General features: G+C 40.6%; 1 protein-coding gene across 4 annotated transcripts in view; it reads left to right on the top strand.

Moving 5' to 3' along the window:
* PHACTR2 (phosphatase and actin regulator 2) overlaps positions 1–22821 on the top strand; it is a 213776-nt gene that overhangs the window by 149722 nt on the left and 41233 nt on the right. For 2 of the 4 annotated variants that reach the window (XM_012474424.3, XM_012474423.2), the window contains exons 5-9: positions 1271–1510; positions 6125–6662; positions 12968–13167; positions 14761–14917; positions 21583–21638. In XM_012474424.3, coding sequence (XP_012329847.2) covers positions 1271–1510; positions 6125–6662; positions 12968–13167; positions 14761–14917; positions 21583–21638 — 1191 coding nt within the window. The remainder of the gene's footprint in view (positions 1–1270; positions 1511–6124; positions 6663–12967; positions 13168–14760; positions 14918–21582; positions 21639–22821) is intronic. The other 2 variants (XM_064360612.1, XM_012474425.2) reach the window with 1 other exon arrangement.

The following is a 22821-nucleotide window of genomic DNA, read 5'->3' as shown; positions in this document are numbered from 1 at the left end:
CGGGAGACTAATACCCTTTCTCCTCCAGTTACACAAAACCTTGTGAGAAGCTGCTGTCCTTAGGTATGAGTTTTGGGTGAATTTTAGTCTTTGTCTTTCCAAAATAATTATTCGTCTTTACATTACTATACTTATAGACCTAAGTATTTCTTGGATTTGGCACCATCTAGATGTACCTATAGTAGTGACAGCATTTGAAAAGGCCAGGCACGGTGGCTTACGCCTGTAATCCTGGCACTTTGGGAGGCCAAGGCAGGCAAATCGCTTGAGCCCAAGAGTTCAAGACCAGCCTGGGCAATGTGGCAAAACCACATCTCTACAAAAAATACCAAAATTAGCCGGGCATGGTGGCAAACAACCTGTGTTCTCAGCTACAAGGGAGGCTGAGGTTGGAGGATCACTTGAGCCCAGGAGATTGAGGTTGCAGTGAGCCATGATCATGCCACTGTACTCCAACCTGGGTGACAGAGCAAGACCCTGTCTCAAAAAAAAATTTTTTTGAGATTTTCTTTCATACACACACCCACACCCACACCCACACACACACACACACACACACACACACACACACACACACACGAAAGGAAGGAAAGGGCAGAGGAAGTTATTGTAGAACAGGAAGCTGCCAATTTACTAGGAAAGCTTTAGAAAATTTTGCTAATAGAAGATGATTCATTCCAAAGTGCATTGTTGCCTCATGTAAAAGATTATCCAGAGTCTCTCTCAGCTTAGAAAATAATTGGTTTTTGACCGCAGTGAGACTGAGCACAAATCCCTTTCAGCTGGATCAGGCTCGAGTTCTCGAGGGTAACTGTGAGTCCAGCAGTTGCTGCAGCTGTCAGTCCTCACCCCACAGCAGTGACTGTAACACGCTCTTCTGCCACTCGCCAGGAGCCTTCAGCTTTGTTAAATCATTGTTCAATTTAAATGTAGCCTTCATGCCCGCATCATCATCCAGCAACCCCAGATTCAAGGCTGGAACTGAGGCCTCTGACTTGCAAACATTTACACACATCCTCAACCTAACTTCATCAAAGTAGTTTGTACAGACGATTTTATTAAAGGGTGATTCACGTACCCTGAGAACACATCTGTTTGTCTTTCAGCCTTTGTTTTCACTCCAAACTGTGCTCTGGCTGGTGCAGAACTCCATGCTGGTTCCCAGGTGCCAAGCAGCCATGCTTTGTGTCACTGTCATCATGTCGTGCTCCTCGTGTTTATATGGTGTGTGTCTGTATCAGTCTGCTTCTGTTCACTTTCTCATTTATAGAGAACACTGAAAACCACTCTGAAACACCGGCAGCTCCTGCTCTACCTCCTTCTGCTCCTCCTAAGCCTAGACCCAAACCTAAACCCAAAAAATCACCTGTGCCTCCGAAAGGGGCCACTGCTGGGGCCAGCCACAAAGGTGACGAAGTGCCTCTCGTTAAAAAAAATGCCAAGGCTCCTGGTAAGCAGACCCCCATCCCTCCACCCAAGCCAACAAGCCGAAACACAACCCGAGAGGCTGGTGAGTATGCCCCCAGTGTCCTGTGGGGTCACTTCTAGGGTGCTTGGCTCTGGGATGGGGCTAATTGTTTCTTCTAGGTGTGATGGGCTTTGGTGTCTTAGGACCTTACACCAGCAGATTCAGCTTTGACACAAAGAATGCCCAGGAGATTCCTTTGTTGCTATCTACCAAAGGACCATCAACCCATTGAAGAGTTCACCTCATTAGCTTTTGAGTGAATGTACTGGTTTGAGTATCCACTATCAGCACCAGTTGAAGGATACTTGGAGTAATATGCCCGGTGGATGACAATGATCTGATATACTGATGACATTATTTAGACATTGACTGACCTTCTACCTATATGAGTTTACAGATGGCTTTTTGGCTTGGATTTTCTTTCAAAATATCTTAGGTTTGGATGTAAAAATGTGACAATTATAACTTTGATACATTTGCTGGATGTTAATGTGTTAAATCCTCAGCATCCATCGTCATCTCCCTTCTGATAAATGAAAAAAAGGGTTCATGTGACCTGTTTCAGCTCCACCCCACCACTTTCTACCGCAGTCAAAACTATTTCAGTGGAGCTGAAAAGTTACATTCTCAGTGCTCCACGCCTTCCCTGTAGACTTGCGTGTTCTAAGGCAAAGCATCCTGGTGTCCTGTGGTTATAAGTTGCTATTACAGATCATCAGTGGATGTTTGAGTGGCCTGCAATAACTTCATGCAATGTGTATCCAGCTTTGCTTTACAATCAGATATGCTTAATGCAAAGTGGAAACTCCCATTTTTCTAGTGAAGAGGAATAAAGATGCCTACCATGTCATTTATCTTTTAAAAGGACATTAATCAGGCCAGGCCTGGTGGCTCACACCTGTAATCCCAGCACTTTGGGAGGCTGACTCAGGTCGATCATTTGAGGTCAAGAGTTTGAGACCAGCCTGGTCAACATGGTGAAGTACCGCCTCTGCTAAAAATACAAAAATTACCTGGGCATGGTGGCGCACACCTCTAATCCCAGCTACTTGGGAGACTGAGGCAGGAGAATTACTTCTCAGGAGGCAGAAGTTGTGGTAAGCTCAGATCGTGCCACTGCACTCCAGCCTGGGCAACAGAGTGAGACTCCATCTCAAAAAAAAACTTACTGTCCTTAAAATCAACAGCAACTTTCTAGCAGTTGTCTGCCAGGATTTGCCTTGGTGTTGATCTTTTCCCCTCATAATGTATGCCCTTAATGCTCAAATTCAGAGAGCGGTTTAGCTGACAGTATAACAGATCTCTGAATGCCAATGGGCGTCCCTCTCCCTGTGCTCCTCCCTTCCTGCCTTTGACCTTTAGTGTCTGGGTCTCTTCTAATAAGCTCTAAACTGAAATGTCCCAGAATGATGTGCCAACAGTGCCCAGTGGCCATCGCCTCAGGGGCCAGCTGTCCTCACCCATCAGTGTCCATTCATGTCGGGATCTGTGTGTGTTTTCCAGTCTTCCTAGCAAACCCTAGGAGCATTGCTTAAAGTAAGGCAGGCACTGATCTACTTCCTAAAGAACAGCCCCAAACGATCACTCTGTCATTGGGAATTAAGCTCCTGTCTTGCACTAACTTCTCCACTTTCTCGTTCTCCACGTGGTAGTGGCTCACTCTGAACTCGGCTTGGACTCTCTTTACTTCCCTGAGAAGAAAGCCGATGATTCACACAAGGACAGGGAGCAGCTTTCATGAACGATTTTGAGGTTTTCTCCAGATATTTTGTTTGAAGATCAATTTAGGCACTCATGATGTTCTTAAGAGAATAGCACAGTCACTTTATTCGTTTTATTGTAAAAGGCCCGACCTTTTTAGAGGCTATCACAGAGAAACGGGGTTGCATTTAAGTACACCAACAAGCCCATCATGTAAGGATCGTTTTATCCAATACTGATAATATCCCTTTATGATCCTACTGATATCCCATTTGTAACCATTTAGAACTTTCTGCATGGTAACTTTGTTTTATTTGAATAATATGGACATTCCAGAAAAAGTTTGTTCAAATGCAGCTCTTAATGTTCAATCCAATGATTTAAGTTCTTAAAGCAGCCGTCAGTTAAGATTCTTTCTCTGTTATTTAGTATAGACCTCCAGCTGCCCAGATATCAGTTTTAGAACATTCAGCTTCTTTGCCAGGGAAGTAGGGGTAAATCTCCTTGATTTTTGTTTCTCATTGTTACACATTATTAACAACAAACGTACTTAACTGAAGAGAGGTGGCATGTTTTTATTATGCCCTTAATTCAAGGTAACTTAAGCAACATGTTTGATTTCAACAAAGACCTGTCATTTAAGAAGGTTCTTTAAAAAAAAAAGAAAGAAAAAAACTATATTGTGGCTTGAATTTGTACTCTGAGCATTAAAAAAAAATATCTTTTTCTTCAGGCCAAACTAAAATTAACTTTTCTGTTAACGATGAAAGAATTTTCTTGACTGGTCATTGTGGCTCACAATTGTAATTTCAGCACTTTGGGAGGCTGAGGGGGGCAGATGACCTGAGGTCAGGAGTTTGAGACCAGCCTGTCCAATGTGCTGAAGCCCCTTTACTAAAAATACAAAAATTACCCAGGCGTGGTGGCAGGTACCTGTAATCCCAGCTACATGGGAGGCTGAGGCAGGAGAATCACTTGAACCTGGGAGGCAGAGGTTGCAGTGAACCGAGCTTGTGCCACTCCACTCTAGCCTGAGTGACAGAGTGAGACTCTGTCTCCAAAAAGAAAAGAATTTCCTTTACAAATTATTAGAATTGATATGTGGAAAGAATTCTGTTTAACTTACCTAAGAAAATAATTGAACATGGTTAGGCACCAAATCCTTAGCGTCTTTGTTGTGAAAAGAAAATGTAGAATGGACGTAGATTGAAGGAGTGTGCTTAATGAGTTTGACTTCTAGGCTAGGGAAGGTTGTTTTCTATAAAGATGTATTAACAGGTTTAGATCTGGGGAAGAAGAATTCTACTTATGTATGTCTTAAACCATAAAGGCCCCAAAACCATAGGGACTCCTTTTAAGCCTGGAACCTGTCACTAAATAAGACTGGCTTCTTTAGTATCAGTCTAATCAGAATTAATGAAGTCTTACATCTCATTGTCTATTCTTGTATTTATTCTTCATCTCTTCACCCTCCCAATTGACTTCAATAAAGTCATAACCAGAGGTAAGTTACAATAACATCTGTATACAGTGTGGATTGGCTTCATGATACTGACAAGGTATTTTCTAATCGTCCTATGAAAGATAGTTGAACCCTCACGAAAAGAAGGAACTTACAACATTATAACAGAAGAAGCCATTACGAGAAATGTATAGGTCATAAAAGTCGTGAAACAGAAGAGTATTCTCAGAGGAGTTTATTTTATCATCATTTATTTACTAAGATGACATAAAGAAAAGAGTAGTTAATCTTTTTGTTCTGAAACTGTTTGGTTGAGGGTGCTCTATCTGGAAGTAGGCAAATGCACCGCAGCGATCCTCTGATGAAGATCTTCAGGGAACTTAAGCATTAAGGAAGATTACGTTTGTGAAAGTGGGGTCAGAAGACCTGAGAATGATATTCTTTCCCTTCACATTATTTAGGACCAGGCATGGTGGCTCATGACTATAATCCTTTGGAGTCACCAAAGCCTCTCACTTTGTGAGGCTGAGGTGGGTGGATCCCTTAAGCCCAGGAGTTCAAGACCAGCCTGGGCAACATGACAAAACCCTGTCTTAACAGAAATATGTTAAAAATTAGCTGGGCATGGTGGCGCACACCTGTAGTCCCAGCTACTCAGGAGGCTGAGGCCAGAGGATCACCTAAGACCAGGAGGCAGAGGTTGCAGGGAGCCAAGATTACACGACTGCACTCCAGCCTGGGTGACAGAGCAAGACCCTGTCTCAAAAATAAATCAGGAGCAACCCATGTAAATGTATTTTGTAAAAAAGAAGTTTTTTCCAGGCTTTTGATGTTTTGAAGGGAGTATACCTTTCCTGTGTGGCCATGGGTTTTCCCTTTGCCCCATCTCTACTGCAGATGGAAATAGAGGCCAGCATGGCGAGCTTCCTTCTCTGGAGCTACAGGAACAGCTGGATTGCATTTTACTCTTTTAGCAGTAAGATGAGTGATTTTGTTTTTGACCCAGAAAGGAGCTGGATATATACCCCAGCCTCTTCTGAATACAGGCCACCACTCTATTCCTAGAAAGACAGCATACAAAATGTATAATTTATGATGAGCCCAGCTGTGTGCTGCCCCCAGCTAGCTGCTGATGTCTGTCCTCTACACGCCATAACATCCCTTCTTGAGAGCAGACTGGGCTTTCTCAAGTGACCCATAGACAAGGAGCAGAGGATTTTCCCTTTGGCTGGCTCAGCTAAAGACTAAGGGTGGGAGAAGACAGAGGGCTCCTGTTTCTCCAAGTTTTGCCATAAACATCACTTGCTCCTTGCTGGATTGTAGGACAGGAGGGACAGAAGACAAGACCATTATCTTTATTAGCCTATTTTCTCTTATTCATTTATTCAACAAATTTTAAAGGGAACATTTTAAATGTTGACAGTTACATCTTAGTTACTTTATTTTAAAAAGCATCGTATTTGATTTTTTAATGCGAAGTCTCTCTGTTGTAGCTGGCTCCTCTCATTCAAAAAAACAAACTGGCTCTAAAGCATCAGCTTCGCCATCCACTTCATCCACCTCATCTCGTCCCAAAGCTTCAAAGGAGACAGTTTCTAGCAAAACAGGAACAGTGGGGACCACCAAGGGCAAGAAAAAAACTGGCAAGCAGGCAACGACTTCTCACCTGTCCTCAGACACAACCACTCCTGGCACGTCCAACCTGAAAGGAGAGCCTTCGGAGACCAGAGTGGAGAGTCTCAAACTCGAGCAGACTATCCCTGGAGCCGAGGAGCAGAACACAGGCAAATCCAAGTCCACGGTCCCTCCATCCCCTGTGGCTCCCGCACCTTCTCCTCCCACCCCTCCTCTCCCTCTTGAAGACCAATGCATTACTGCCTCAGACACTCCAGTTGTCCTGGTCAGCGTTGGAGCTGACCTGCCCGTCTCTGCCTTAGACCCAAGTCAGCTTCTTTGGACTGAAGAGCCAATGAACAGAACCACTCTCCACTCAGGCACTGACTTAAGTGTTAACAGAGAAAATGCAAAATGGTAAGTTGGGGAACAAACCCCATATTTTATCTGAGAACTAAAGATCACTAATGTATTGTGTTGGAAATAAAGCAAACAAACAGCTTTGCTTTCTTTTATAATTTAACCTACTGAGTGTTAGGCATACATGTGATCCAACCATTGGTAGAGCCGACAGATACCACTTGAGATCGGTGTTTTCAAGTACAGTTAGAACCTGCTTCAGCACTGCCCAGCGGTCCTCAGTTCCCTTCTCTTTCCTTTCAGTGCTTATTTTAAATCTTTACCACGTGGGTCCAGTCTGCTCACCCACTCATATCAGCAAGTTACTGAGCCTTCCCCTTCTCGAAGAACATAAAGAAGATCAAATGAGAACTCTCAAATTAGAACTCTTTTTTCTCTAGCAGTAGAGTTGGCCCCCTTCTTGTTCCTTTAAATTCCCACCCAGCTGAAATGTTAAGTCCTCTGTGAAGTCATTCAGTACTTCCAGACACAATTGATTATTGTGTCTGCTTGTAGACAACCCTTTTTCCTACCTGTGGGACAGCATTAGCCAACATGTCTTATATACCCCAGCAACCAGCCCAGAGTCTGATATACCATAGGCACACAAAAGATACTCATTGAATTGTTGAAAGAAAATTAAAAAGTGATTTAAGATGATTATAGAAAAAATCAGCCTACTTTAATATGGTGGAAGCAGCGTTGAAGATACGATGACCCTATTGCTAGATTTTATAAATAGAGTATAATGGAAGCCAAAAGATAGTGCTCAAGTAGTCTTAGTTTCATTTCAGAAGGTACCTGAACAAAATGGGCCAAGGAACTCGACGTTGCCTCATCCTCATCCAGTTGGCGAGTTAGTTGCTTTACCGTCACCCAGTTGCCCAAGCCAGAACCCTGGGGTTCATCCAAGGTTCATCAGGTTCATCCTGATTCTCTTTCATTCTTTGCATCTCATCACTCACAAAGTCCTATAAATATTCTACAGGCAAATAAAACATTAGCCCTGTCCCACAGGTATGAAGTATGTCTGTCAGAGTATAGTAGATGCAATGATCAATTCTGTCTAGCAAAGGCTTAGAGCTCTTGAATCCTGGCTTTTTGCTCCTGTGTCTAAGAACAAAACCTGTATTCATTCTTCAAAGTATGTAAAAGGCTCTCTTTCAAAACAATCTGTCATATTAGACTTTAAAAAAAAATTATTACATGAATTAGGTTGGTTTTGATCAGGAGACTAAAATATCAACTTTAATTATTTAATTGCTGATGATAATAACTTTCATTTATCAAATACTCATTTAATGTCAGGAACTAAGCACTGTACATGTATTATCATTTCATTTATAGAAGGCTTCCCAAAAGTATCCCTGTTTTATAGATTAAAAAATCTGGCACTGAGAGAGCTAAAATAGTTTGCACAAGACTGCCCCGTTGGTGGTGGTGAAGCCAGAATGCATACCCAGTTCCATGCTCTGATTGTATAATTTCATGTTTTCCAAAGCAATGGCTTCTACGTCTACTGCCATTTCTCTTCTGTTAGTTTTTTTGAGGGGGTTTTAAAATCACTTAGAGCACCAATATTTGAAGGACAGCCAAGAAAAGATAAATGTCAAATTACAAATTAATTCATTTTCTTTGTTTGACATTTTAATAAAAGATATGGGAAAAGAAGATTTATTGAAATGAATGGTTATGGTGTCTCTCTTAGGACATTTTGTGCTGCTGTAACAGAATACCCGAGACTGGGCAATTTATAATGATTAGAATATTGGCTCACCATCCTGGGGGCTGGAAGTCCAAGATCAAGGCAGCAGCATTTGGCGAGGATCTTCTTTCCATGTCATCACATGGTAGAAGGTGGAAGGGCAAAGAGGACAAAAGAGTGAACCTACTCCTGTGAGCCCTTTTTGAAATGGCATTCATCTGTTCACGAGGGTGGAGCTTCATGACTTAAACACCTCCCACTAGGCCCTACCTCTCAACACTTTCACAGTGGGGATTAAGTTTTTAACCCACGAATTCTGGGGGACACATTCAAACCCTAGCGGCATTCTTAATACTTCCGGCATATAGCAAATGTCTTCATTTAACTATACTGAGTATTTTCCCAACATTGCAATCACTTCCAACCATTAGAACTGAACATTCATTCTTACAGCATGTATTTTTTTATTGCCTTTTCTGTGCTGGGCAATATACTAAGTCCCAAAGATACAAAAGTGAGTATAGTTAAGACTAACTTTTACCAAAATATTGTCTGATGTGCTCAGGAAGTATAAATGTTTAAGGTACCATCTGAATTTTGGGAAATAGATTGGGTATATGGGGCTATTGTTCAATATACTAAAGAATAAGATGCAATGTGTAAAGAGCTTCCTGATATAGTCTTAAACATTCAGAGAGCTCACATCCAAAGGTGGCCTGACTCTATCCTGTTCATTTCCACAAATATTTAAGGAGTGAATTTTTATTGTGCTAAGCACCACACTACATACTAGGGGCTTAATATCAGTCTTCATCTCAAGTATGTGAAAAACTGTCAGACCGAAGAGGTAACCATCTGTTCTTCATTCCTACTGGGACTATGAGAGGGAGTGAGCTTAGGACATCATTAGCCATCAAGGGTGTTTATAATAGATATTCCTGTCCATCAAGGTAGTTATAATGCTTTCCTAGAAGAGGCCATGGGGATTTTCTTCTCCGTATATTCTTCAAAATTTAAATTTCAGTTTATCCTACAGGGATGGTTTGTGTTTGCTCTTGAGTTAATGAACCTGGAGTAAGTAGTCTCTCAAATTGCCTTCCAAATTCCTTCTTCCTTTTCAAGTGAATATTTGAATTAGAATATCTGGCTCTTAGTCACTTGCTCTTTACTTAGAACTTTCCCTGTGAGTTATGTTTAGTCAACTAATGTGTGAAAATCTTGTCATTTTATGAAGAGACTTCTGTTTGGAATACAAAAATCAAAACTTTCAAGAAGACAAGTGGCTATGTATAAAAATACCTACCTCTCTTCCCATATGGCAGGGTACTAATTATTTGGTAGGCTTCCATTCATGGGCAGCTTCATCAGTAACACGTATGTGTGGTAACAGATGAGGCAAAAACTAATAAGTCCCTTTGGAGGCCATATCCAAAAGGTTACTTTGGACAGTTCATTTCCACAGACATTTACAGAATGCACTATGTTGTCCAGTGTGCCAGGAACCCTAGTGGGGAAAATGAGGGCTAAGTCATGAGTTGATTAATACAGATTTGAAGTATATTTAGCATCAGGTCTAATTTATAACATAACTCATTAAGTGTAAAATATAATTGTACAATAAATGTAAATTTTAATAGGTAGACCGAGAGTCTTCAGTTTGGATTTTAGACTAGACTTGCTACCTTGGTTAGGCAACTCACACGTGCCCTTCTTTGATTCCTTGAACTATACATTATCTACCCTTCTTATGCAATAGAATACTTGTAAATTGTAGATGTATGCTGAATTATTTGAAAACCATGAAGCATAAAATACAAATAGTAAGATTAGAATAATAATCAATATAATAAATTAGTGAACAATGACACCAACAAATGAAGGGCTTATCTCTCAAATATTTTTTGTTCTGTTATTCAGAACATATATTCATTGGCATGTATTTTAAATGTGCTGTGATCACCCAGGATGGCAGACATATTCAAACAAGAATGGCAATCAACTAAAAAACCAGACTGTGGAAAACTTTTCCCATAAAAATAGATCTTCTCTTATTTAAGATGAGATTTAACACTGTGGAAAACAGTATGGTGGTTCCTCAAAAAATTAAACATAGAATTACCATGTGATCCAGCAATTCTGCTTCCATGTATGTAGCCAAAATAATTGAAAGCAGGCCCTTGAATTTGTACACCAGTACTCAAAGCGGTATTATACACAACAGCCAAAAGGTGAAAACACACAAATGTCCACTGACTGGATAAACAAAATGTGGTATATACATAGAGTGGAGTATCATTAAGCCTTAAAAATGAAGAAGATTCTCACACATGCTACCACATGAATGAATGAACCTTGCAGACATTATGCTAAGTAAAATATGTTAAATACAAAGGGACAAACATTGTATAATTTCTCTTAGCGAAGGTACTTAGAATAGTCAAATTATAGAATCAAAAAGTAGAATGGTAGTTGCCAAGGGCTGGAAGATAATGGTTATGGGGAGTTGTTTAATGGGTATAGAGTTTCAATTTGGGAAGATGAAAAAGTTCTGAAGATGGTTGGTGGTGATGGTTACACAGTAATGTGAAGGTGCCTAATGCCAGTGAACTGTACACTTAAAAATGGTTAAAATGGCAAATTTTTTGTTATGTATATTTTACACAATAAAAATGAGATTTCCTGTTTCCCTCTTTGAGGATGAGAAGATAGTCTGTTGGGTTTTTCTGATAAGTGAGAAACAAAATTTGACGGTGCTCAGGTTTATAACCACAAAGTAGAATTTTAAATACCTCATATTCTGATAAAGTTGATCTGTGTTTATTACTAGAAGAACTTTTTACCTGAAAGCAATTTGGGAGATCTTTATGTCTTAAAATGAAGATTACATTATTTTCATTGACATTTTTAATGTAAATTACTATATATTTTTTAGTCTAGTCTTTGAAAATTGGCAGTCTTTGTATATTAATAGTAACTCCTTAAACCATCAATTTTACCAGGCTAAATCATAGAAAATTCTTGCATTCTTGCATCCTTGCATATCACCTTTTTTTCTTTTTTTTTTTTTTGAGACAGAGTCTCACTCTGTCACCTAAGCTGGAGTGCAGTGGCGTGATCTCAGCTCACTGCAACCTCTGCCTCCCGGGTTCAAGCAATTCTCCTGCCTCAGCCTCCTGAGTAGCTGGGATTACAGGTGCACACCACCACGCCTAAGTAATTTGTTTACAATTTTTTTAGTAGAGATGGGTTTCACCATGTTGGCCAGGTTGGTCTTGAACGCCTGACCTTGTGATCCGTCCATCTCAGCCTCCCAAAGTGCTGGGATTACAGGCATGGGCCACCACACCCGGCCCCCCCCGCCTTTTTTTTTTTGAGATGAAGTCTTGCTCTGTCACCCAGGCTAGAGTGCATATCACCTTTTTTCTAAAAAGTTTATTTAACTTGCACACTGTCCATTATGTTACAAGAGGCAGTTTTACAAATGAAAAAAATGAAAGCACGCAAAGGATAAATGATTTTTTACTATTTACTCACTGGGATAAACACAGGATTAACATATATATATATTTCTTTTTGAGACAGGGTCTCACTCTGTTACCCAGGCTGAGGTACAGTGGTGCTAGCATGACTCACTGCAGCCTTGACTTTTTAGGGTCAAGCAATCCTCCCACCTCAGCCTCCCGAGTAGCTGGGACTGCAGGCAAGCGCCACCATGCCCAGCTAATTTTTATTTTATTTATTTTTGAGACAGAGTTTTGCTCTTGTTGCCGAGGCTGGAGTGCAATGGCACAATCTCAGCTCACTGCAACTTCCACCTCCCGGGTTCAGGTGATTCTTCTGCCTCAGCCTCCCAAGTAGGTGCCGGCCATCACTCCCGGCTAATTTTTTGTATTTTTAGTAGAGACGAGTTCCCCTATGTTGCCCAGGCTGGTCTTAAACTCTTGGGCTTAAGTGATCCTCCCGCTTCAGCCTTCCAAAGTGCTGGGATTATAGGTGTGAACCACTGACCCCAGCCATGTGTTAATGAAAGAAGATGTACTTTTCTATGTCACTACCTTCTGGGTGCTGTGATGCAAAACAATGAGTCTCACTTTTCAAGGAACTTGTGGGACTGAGAAGCCACAGCAGTGGGTGGTCAAGGTGTACCCTAAGCACTCTAGCAGGGTTGTATTCAGGTCTCCATGGAACAGACAGGTGGAACAAGGAATTAAACTGAAGGCCCATGAAAGATTCCTGAAGGAGCTGACACCTGAAGGATAAGCAGGAGTTCATATAGGTCAAAGAAAGGTGCAGACAATGTCAAATACCCAGTAGTCTCTAGTTCATTCCTCTTTCCACTGAACCCTGTTGCTATGGAAAAAATACTTTGAAAATGTAGTTTTATCCTATTTGTTTGCTAAATGTATCAGATACCAAGCCTTTGCATTTTACAGATGAAAAATGTAAAACCTTGACAATTAAGGTTTCATTTCAGTGACTTTAGCCTGGCCTATGTCAAATGTCTGCTTTTCCCAGCCTGAAGGAAGCCCATGAAACTAGAGCTCTTTTTCATGGCGTTGGTGCCCCCAAGGGCTGCTGTGAGCTTCACATCACTTCCTTGCTTTTCTGCCTTTAACAGTTTCACAACCAAAGAGGAGCTGGGGAAGACAGTGCCTCAGCTACTGACTCCTGGGCTGATGGACGAATCTTCAGAATTCTTTAGTGCCTCAGAAGACGAAGGCCAAAGGGAATACCAAGCCAATGACTCTGACTCAGACGGGCCTATCTTGTACACCGATGACGAGGACGAGGACGAAGATGAGGATGGCAGCGGAGAAAGTAAGACTTTTCAAGAGCTAGGGAGGAGCGTGGGCGATAAACAGAAGCAGCTGCACTTTGTAAAGAATAAAAGCCTCATTAGGAACCAGACATCTGATGTTTTCTTTCCCCTCATCCTCCTTTCTCAAATTAGAAATGTGTATATCCTAAAGTTTAGCTTTTGATGGGAGGCCTTTCCAGAAGATGATGTCACACGGCTGGATCTGGCCTTTGTTGATGAGCTAGATAAGCTAGATGTGCATATTGGTATTTGTGCTGAGAATCAAAGCTTTCTAATGACAGAGACCTTTCTCACTATGACCAAAGAGAGCCCTTCCATTCTAGGACTGTTCTTGAAGAAAGATCGTCAATGCAGATTCATTGGCTTACTCATTGGAGGTGTTTGAAATTTTCACTCACTTTTATACTGTGGTTTAAAAATCGAGGAGGGAGGAATGAGTCAAGAATGCCAAATACCTCATTAGCATTAAGAGGCTGGGCATAGTGGCTCATGTCTGTAATCCCAGCATTTTGGGAGGCTGAGGCAGGTGAATCACTTGAGGTCAGGAGTTCAAGACCAGCCTGACCAACGTGGCGAAGCCTTGTCTTTACTAAAACACAAAAACCAGCTGGGTGTGGTGGCGCATGCCCATAATCCCAGCTGTTTGGGAGGCTGAGGCAGGAGATTTGCTTGAACCCAGGAGGCAGAAGTTGTAGTGAGCTGAGATCACACCACTGCATTCTAGCCAGGGAGACAGAGCAAGACTCCATCTCAAAACATAATAATTAAAAAATGCCAAATACCTTGTTAGCAGTAAAAACAATCATTCATCCACAACAAGTAAGATAGTTGGCCTTCTGGGAAATACTATCATTTATGCATTAAAAATAATGGCAAAAACCACAGTTTCTTTTGCACTAACCTACTATAACTTAGAGATCTGGAAAGTGCTTTTTTTCTTTTTTAAGCTTTGGGCAGGATAACATGGGAGTGATTCACTATGGGTTTCAATCTGTGGAGTATGACAAGTTATTAATATATTGTGATTAAATAGCACTTTGTCAAATCCCTTTTAATTTGAACAGAGCAAAAATTAAAATAAAACCATTATCATCCACTTGGTGTTACTTATCATCTGATGAAATTTTTAGGATTCTGCAGTAATTAAGGGTTAAACATTCATAGACTCTGCCAGGATGACGTCTGAGTAGACGAAAGAAGGAGACAAGGATTAACTGTACAGAATAAAAGCAAAGGAACTTTTTTAAACTTGAAAAAGAAAAAACATTGTGCAATCAGTCATTTCTGTGATCCACCCTCTCAACAAAATACACTGCGGATATCACTTTCCAAATGATGAAGTGATACGTTGAAGTTTGTTCATGGTGTCCCAATATTTTTCAGAACATTAAAAAGAAATAGCTCTTCAGTCTTTTCAAAATGAACTGCATCCAACTCAAGTCTTTTTTTTCCTTAGGTTAATTAAGATTCTCCTCCTACATGAGGATAAAGAATTTGGTCTAGGTTCTGTTTAAAGACCATGCCATGTGTAACCCGAGTGCCACTGGCTAAAAGGCTCTCTCTCTGCATTTCTGCTCTTTTTCAATCCTCAGGTGCTTTGGCAAGTAAAATCCGACGGAGGGATACTCTTGCTATCAAACTTGGCAACAGACCATCTAAGAAAGAATTAGAGGACAAAAACATCTTGCAGCGTACATCTGAAGAAGAGAGGCAGGAAATCCGACAACAGATTGGAACCAAGTTAGTCAGGTAATTGCTACCATTTTAGGACACTACTGACTAATTTGTGTTTTTCACCTTCTGAAGCTTCCTACCTAACGGGGTATTGTGAATTCCTTATGTACAGTAGACCTGGCCTATCAGGTCTTTTAAAGTTGGTCTTGGATGATGAACCATTCAAAGAACCCGTCCTTTGGCCCAGCTAGCCAGTGGCTTTGAGGTCGCCAAAGCCTATTCCAGGGGTCAACAGACTTTTTTTAAAGACCAGTTGGCAAACATTTCAGGCTTTGCTGGCCAGACAGTCTCTGTTGCAGCTACTCAGCTGTGCTGCTGTAGAATAAAAGTAGACATAAATAATAGATAAACAAATGAGTGTGGCCATGTTCCAATAAAACATTATTTATTCTTAAAGCTGGATTTGGCCTGCAGATCAGTTTGCTCAACAATCCTGGCCTAATTTTTGAACTCAGTAGCATTCCTGTGAATGCCATGAGGTTCTGCCCTGTGGACTGTGAGACTGTAGAAATAGTAGTTCCCTTCTATGGTCTGGCCCATCCAAGTCAGGTAACCATAACCCTCATATCTACACTTCCCGCTTGCAACTTCGAGTAAATGGATCATCTGACGTCCCTACCTGCCTTCCACCATAGTATTGGATTTTTGCTTTTGCCACTGGTGACTTTACAAGTCCATTTAACTGGCAGTTTTAACAGAAGTGAGTGTTCATTCACGTCAAAGGTCTTACTTTTGATGATCAGTTTGAACACATGTAAGAATTAGTTGTTCTGCTGACTTATCTTATCTGCATACACAACACAGTGCATAACTGGGAGAAAGGAACTGTCTAGAATCCCAGAGCAGGATTTGGAGGTGGGGGAAATTTGCTGTCCTTGCTTGAAAGTGATATAACTGGGGGCAGGATTGGCACGGAGGCTGTTGACCATTTCTCCAGAGGAAGAGTAACCCCTAAGTTACCTCCTTATGGCTGAGATGTGCAGAAAGATGTCAGAGGCAGCGGCTGTGGCGTCCATCTGAAGGAAGAGCACAGCCTACCAGGGAACCCAGTGGGAGGCTTAGAGGGTATCTCTGCTCCAGAAGAGAAATTAACGACTCTGGGAGAAATTCGGGAATGTTCACCAGTGGTCTCTCTCACTCTCATCTTCTTAATTCAGCCCTAACCTGTGACCATTTCTGGCTTCAGGGAAAGAGCCAGCAGAAGCAAGAGGGGCTAAAGTGATTAATGGTATTGAGCTGGAAAAACCTACAAGTCTAAACTTGTCATCTTACCAAGAAAAAACAAGGGGCCTCTCTGAGGCGCAGAGAGATTAAGGAAAATTCTCAAGGACAGGCAGTTGCTGAGTAGCAGAACCAGAAGTAGAATTTCAGCTCCTGGGCTCTCTGCCCAATTTTCTTTCGTATACTGTCTCCTGTTTTGTACTTTCTACCCTATGTAAGAGAGTATACGCTTCTAGGTTTCCTGATTGTTTTATTGCTCTTGTTTATGTTTTGCCATGAAGAAGAATTTAAATCATTGAATAATATTTGCATAAAATAATAATGCAAATAGGGTGTATCCCTTCAAAACAGAATGTCCTCATTGTTTATCATAGGAGTAAAAAGTGTAAAGTATCATATACCCACCTCAATAAATGCCAAAGCAGCAGTAAAGAAAATTGTGTACGTTTTGTTAAAATCCTAAACAAATGAGATGTTGTGGTCCCAGCACTTTGAGAGGCCAAGGTGGGCAGGTCACCTGAGATCAGGAGTTTGAAACCAGCCTGGTCAACATGGTGAAACCCTATCTCTACCAAAATTCAAAAATTAGACAGGCATGGTGATGGGCGCCTGTAATCCCAGTTACTCAGGAGGCTGAGGCAGGAACCTGGGAGGCAGAGGTTGTAGTGAGCCGAGATCACACCACTGCACTCCAGCCTGGGCAACAGACTGAGATTCCGTCTCAAAAAAATAAAATAAAATAATGCTAAATATCTTACTATAGGGAGAAACCCTAAAGTCATTTTCTTCAAAAATAGAAGCAAACAAAAATTCCTTAGCCTTACTGTACCAAAATTCTGGTCACAATTATTTGTGGTAAAGAAAAGGTCTAAATTATAGGAAAGATATACCATTATTATACATCATTATATACCTAGAAAACTCTAAAAACCGACCCAAAATTGCTATATGTAATAATTTCAGCAGGTTTGCCTAAGATTAACCTATTAAAAAATCAACATTATATTTACATAATATTGATACATAGAAGAAAATACAATGAAAAGGGGAGATTGCATTCACAGTAATAGCAACAACCACATTTTAAATACTTAACTATTCTCTTAACTCCAGGCCCAAGAAATCCATCTCCAGAAAATCATAATGGAAGAAATGGAGGAATATGTAACTAAATGGAGAGAGAGTAAACATTTTTATCAATGAAGAAGAATCAGCAGACAAGTTAAACAAATGGGTGGTGTGAACTTTCAGGGACAATAGATACACTTTATAGAATCAGGGTATGATGGATTCATTCTATAAAATGAAACCTAATAGAAATAAATGTCACCTTTTTCACTGTGGGCCAGAGAAAAACCATCTGCCAAGAAAGGATGAGAGGCCTGTGGCCACAGATTGAAAAGATATTTGGGGCTGTGATAAATTTAATGAAAATCATCATGACCATAGCCATTGTGAGAGGTGGTTATTCAACATCCAAGTGTGGGCTTATCCAGAACTGGCAGAAATACAATCTCTAGGACAAGGCAGGAAAGAGTCCCTGCTTGGCCCCATCTGTAAAATGGAACTAACTAACCCAAGAGCTTGGGAGGATTAAAGGAGATGATACACTTAAGATACTTTAGTATCTGAGTCATAGCAAGCACTCAATAAAATTTTATTATTATTAATGTAATTTAAATTATTATACAGCAGTTAAACTAGTAAAGCACATTTAAAAATTAAAGCCACAGGGCACGGTGGCTCACGCCTGTAATTCCAGCACTTTGGGAGGCCGAAGTTGGTGGATCACGAGGTCAGGAGTTCAAGACCAGCCTGGCCAAGATGGTGAAACCCCGTCTCTACTAAAAATACGAAAATTAGCCAGACGTGGTGGCGGGTGCCTAGAATCCTGCTAATCCCAGCTACACAGGAGGCTGAGGCAGAAAATTGCTTGAACCCAGGAGGCGGAGGTTGCAATGAGCCGAGATTGCGCCACTGCATTCCAGCCTGGGTGACAGAGTGAGACTCTGTCTTAAAAAAAAAAAAAAAAAACTTAAAAATTAAACCCAATGTTGGCAAGTTTATGGGCAAATAGGACACATATACATTGCACCTTTTCAGTATTTCTGAAGAGCAGTTTAACAGTATGATATGAGAATTATGAAGCAGTCTGTTTCTTTGGATGATAATTCCATTTGAGGACTATATAAAAAGGAAATAATCTAAAGGGGGGAAATGCTATATCTTACAAAGATGTTTATTACAAGGCTTTTATAGCAATGACAAATTAAAACAAATCAAATGTTCAAAAACAAGGGACCAATGAAAATACTGAGAAGCTGACACTGTGGAATCCCATGAAGTACCAGTTTTCTAAACACTTCATCAAGGATGCCCTGGAAATGATACGTATGCATCTCCTGGAAGAGCCAGGGAAGTGTAGGTGTGTATTTGGGCTGGGACGGGAGTGTAGGTGTGTGTTTGAGTTGGGATGGGAATATAGGTGTATGTTTGGGCTGGGATGGGAGGCGCCTTCTCCATCTCCGATCTAACAATCCAACTGAGATAGCTTCTGTCTCTCTTACAGATTAGGATTCCATTGCAACCCCCAAAAGTTCAAAAGCCTTTATAAATACATAGACTATATCTATCAAAAATGTCAATGGGCCAGGTGCGGTGGCTCATGTCTGTAATCCCAGCACTTTGGGAGGCCAAGGTGGGCGGATCACAAGGTCAGGAGTTCAAGATCAGCCTGGCCAACATAGTGAAACCCCGTCTCTACTAAAAATACAAAAAAAAAAAAAAAATTAGCTGGGTGTGGTGGCGGGTGCCTGTAATCCCAGCTACTTGGGAGGCTGAAGTAAGAGAATTGCTTGAACCCGGGAGGCAGAGGTTGCAGTGAGCCGAGATCACGCAATTGCACTCCAGCCCAGGCAACAGTGCAAGACTCTGTCTCAAAAAAAAAAAAAAAAAAAAAAAAAAAAAGTCAATGGGCTGGGCACGGTGGCTTGATGCCTATAATTCCAGCACTTTGGGAGGATGAGATGGTAGATCCCTTGAGCCCAGAAGTTTGAGACCAGCCTGGACAATATGGCAAAACCCCACCTCTACCAAAAAAAAAATTAGCGGAGCTTGGTGGCATGCACCTGTAGTCAGTCCCAGCTACTTGTGAGGCTGAGGTGGCAGGATCGCTTGAGCCCAGGAGGTGGAGGTTGCAGTGAGCTGAGATCATGCCACTGCACTCCAGCCTGGGCCACAAAGGTAGACCCTGTCTCACAAAAAAATAAAATAAGTTAATAGATCAGAGTTTTCACTGTTATTAAAATGTAAATTTTACAGAATTATTTTTGTACAAACAAAGCACATCTAATCACTGTCATTGAACGATAAATTACCCACAGTTCCAGCCATAGAGAACTCCATGTCTAATGAGAGACAGAATTATATGTTGCACGATGGGGTCATGTGAAAAGCACAAGCATCTAAGTCAAAGGACTTGAGTATGAATTCTGGCACTAGCATTTACTAGTGTTTTACCTTAGGCGTTCCTCATCTTTCGTTTCCTCATCTGTAAAATTGGAACTGGCTGCTACCTTGCTGAATTGTTTTGAGGATTCAAGATCATGTAAACTAAGCACCTAGCACACACAGTACTTGGATTTTTAAAACTGACTAAATGATAGCTGTAATTATTATCTTTATAATTACCTGTGTGATAAGTGTTTTAATAGATGTATAGTCTGTTTATAAATTGCTGTAAATAAGCAAAGAACCAGGAGCCTTTAATTCTCACTTTCAGGAGACGCCAAATACCTATCTTCAAGATATTATTTTAATCATCTGTAAGGTTTCAGTGGATGGGAAAGGAGAGAAAGACAACCCAAAGGGAAGAGACACTAAATAAAAAAAGGGTGGCTTATTGTGGCGTAGTATAGAGTATTGATAGTACAGCTATGTAGCACAGGATACATGGGGATATGGATGGCAGAAAACCTGGCTGGCATAAATGTAGATATTCAATATGTTCTTTTGTCTGCTCAATTAAGTTAGTTTCAAGGTAGCTCTGATGAAGATCACAGTTTAACAAACATTTTAGTGAGATATTTAAAGTATCATTAATTTCAATTCCTCTTACCATTTCTGTCATAGCCATAAACATTTAGAATTAGTAGTACTATCTTATATTAAGATTACCCAGCCAGGCATAGTGGCTCACACCTATAATCCCAGCACCCTGGGAAGCAGAGGCAGGAGGATCGCTTGAGCTCGAGAGTTCAGGACCAGCCTGGACAACATAGCAAGACCCCATCTCTACAAAAATAAAAAAGCAAAATTAGCTGGGCATGGTGGTATATGCCTATAGTCTCAGCTACTTGGGAGGCTAAGGTAGGAGGATTATTTGTGCCCAAGAGTTGAAGGCTGTAGTGAGCCATGATCACACCACGCACTCCAGCCTGGGCAACAGAGCTGGACCCTTTCTCTTTAAAAAAAAGTACATTTTATGTATTTTTATTTAATTTGCACAAATTCAGCCTATGCCCAGAGACAGTTTTTCTCCCTGATTAACAGTAAATTAATAATGTAAACAAGACCAATAACTAAGTTATAAAAGGTTATTAGGACATTCAGCTCTCATGTACAAATAGCGACTAATCACAAACATGGGTTTTCTTGAAGGCAGATGGGAAGGACCTATAACTTTATATATAATATATTCATTTGAGGTCCCAAAAGCGGCATTTCACTTATACCACTGTGCAGCGTAGATTGGTCATCTCAGTTGGTGGGAACGATTGAACAACAGCCTGTTGTAGACCCTAATGAGCTGTATATTAATTAGGCTATAAGATAAGCTGTAGCAGAGGCCAAAAACTACAGTGGTTCAAACTAGGTATGTGTATTACCTTTTCACATGACAGTGCCCAGGTAAGTGGGCCATCCAGCATGAGGGGGAGCACAGCTTCTTGAGGTCAGCCTAGCACCCATGTTCCTTCTGTCTTGCTGCTCTCCCATCCCTCTAAATGGTCTCATCTGCATGATCAAAGCTGGCTCACGCCACCATGCTAAAGTTCTAGCCTGCAGAAAAAGGAAAGAGAAAAAAGGGAACACACACCCAGGCATTTTAAGAATGAGAAGGGGAAATAACAAACATCATTCTGCTCACATCCCATTGCAGAAACCCAATCACAACATCACACCTGGCTTCCAGGGAGGCGGAAGTCTGTAGTCAGGTGCCTAGCTAACATTCAGGCCTATCTGTTGCTAAATGGAAGGAAGACTGCGTGATGGGGGTTAGTGAGCAGCCTCAGCCATGATCCGTAGTCTCCAAACTAATGAGAAGGAGACTTTTATTTTGCAGCTTTAAAAATGGATTTTTCTTTCTCAAAACATGAAAAATAGAACTTTGTTGTTTTATTTTGAGTCTCCTACTAGGGTACCTTGTTTGTAACCTTAATATATCCTTTTTGTCATCATAGGAGGCTGAGCCAGAGGCCCACATCTGAAGAATTAGAGCAGAGAAACATCCTAAAACGTGAGTATTCTATACTATAGAATGATTCCTTGTGTAATCATTAGCAAGCTGCCTCTACAGATGATGCATTTATCAGTAACAAACCATTATATATTCGTTTACTCATGATGGACTGAAATGGTCCATTTATGTTACATTTACATGTAATTGTTTATATATTTTTTAATTTCTTGAATTGTGTATTTTATTTTATGGCTTTGAGCTTTATATCCACCCCTCCCCAGACCAGAGTCATGGTCATGACAATTGTCTTTAAGAAAGATGAAATATATTCCATGTATTCTTTCACCCACATATTAAATAGAAAAAGAATGCTCTAGTCTTCCTGCAAATAAATGTCAAAGAAGAGGCCAAAACAATCCGCAAAGAAATAAATCAAATGTTCCTATATTATTGTTAATAATATAGTTTGTTGCTAGTTTAACAAATAACTCAAAACAAAATTTTCAATCCATTTCTTTTCCTATGTTATGATTCCCTCTTGAGTTGCTTATAATGTCTCAGCACTAAAAAGTTCTCCATTCGTCTTCCAATTTTTCCCTCTATTCTCTCTGACTTTAGTTTTCACTCATCCCTGAAGTAGTATTTATTGGAGTTATTATGTTAAAGCTAGAAAGCTAATAGAAATGAAGTTTATCATGCTACTGTCTGTCAATGTGGTCAGACATGCCAGTGAGTTGAGAAACAAATATTTTTAAATTGAGCTTAGCTGTAGTTTTATACATTGTTAACCCAGTTTCAAAAGATCTTTTTATTGCATGAAATATCAAAGAACATGGGTAAAACTCTGGATAGTACTGCAATAATAATGACCCATGGTGTGGGGGAAATCCTTGTCAACCAGGCTTTTCGAGTTATCTTGGCCTCCCAGAAGACCCCTCCTCTTCAATCCAAGTTACTTTTTCTTTCCTTTAGGAAAAAAAATTTTTAGTAGCATATTGTATTACAGTTGTTAGTATGAAATCAATTCAACAGTGAATACAAACTGCCATCCACCCAGCCTATGGGATCACTTTCTTCAGAATGCTTGTTTCTGGCTTTTTTGGAACATAACTAGAATACAGTCCCAAGAAGGACTTAAGTGGCTACAAATGTACAGAAAAGCCAATTTGGAGGAGGAAAAATTTGTGATTAGAAAAGAAGGAAAATTTTATGTTTTTGCTTTTCTGAGGAAGAGTAGAAG

Source organism: Aotus nancymaae, unplaced genomic scaffold (genome assembly GCF_030222135.1).
Source record: "Aotus nancymaae isolate 86718 unplaced genomic scaffold, 86718_ANA_hifiasm-v0.15.2.pri h1tg000040l, whole genome shotgun sequence".
Classification (NCBI taxonomy): domain Eukaryota; kingdom Metazoa; phylum Chordata; class Mammalia; order Primates; family Aotidae; genus Aotus; species Aotus nancymaae.
Note: the sequence above shows the minus strand (reverse complement) of the source record. Positions and strands in the feature narration are given on the sequence as shown.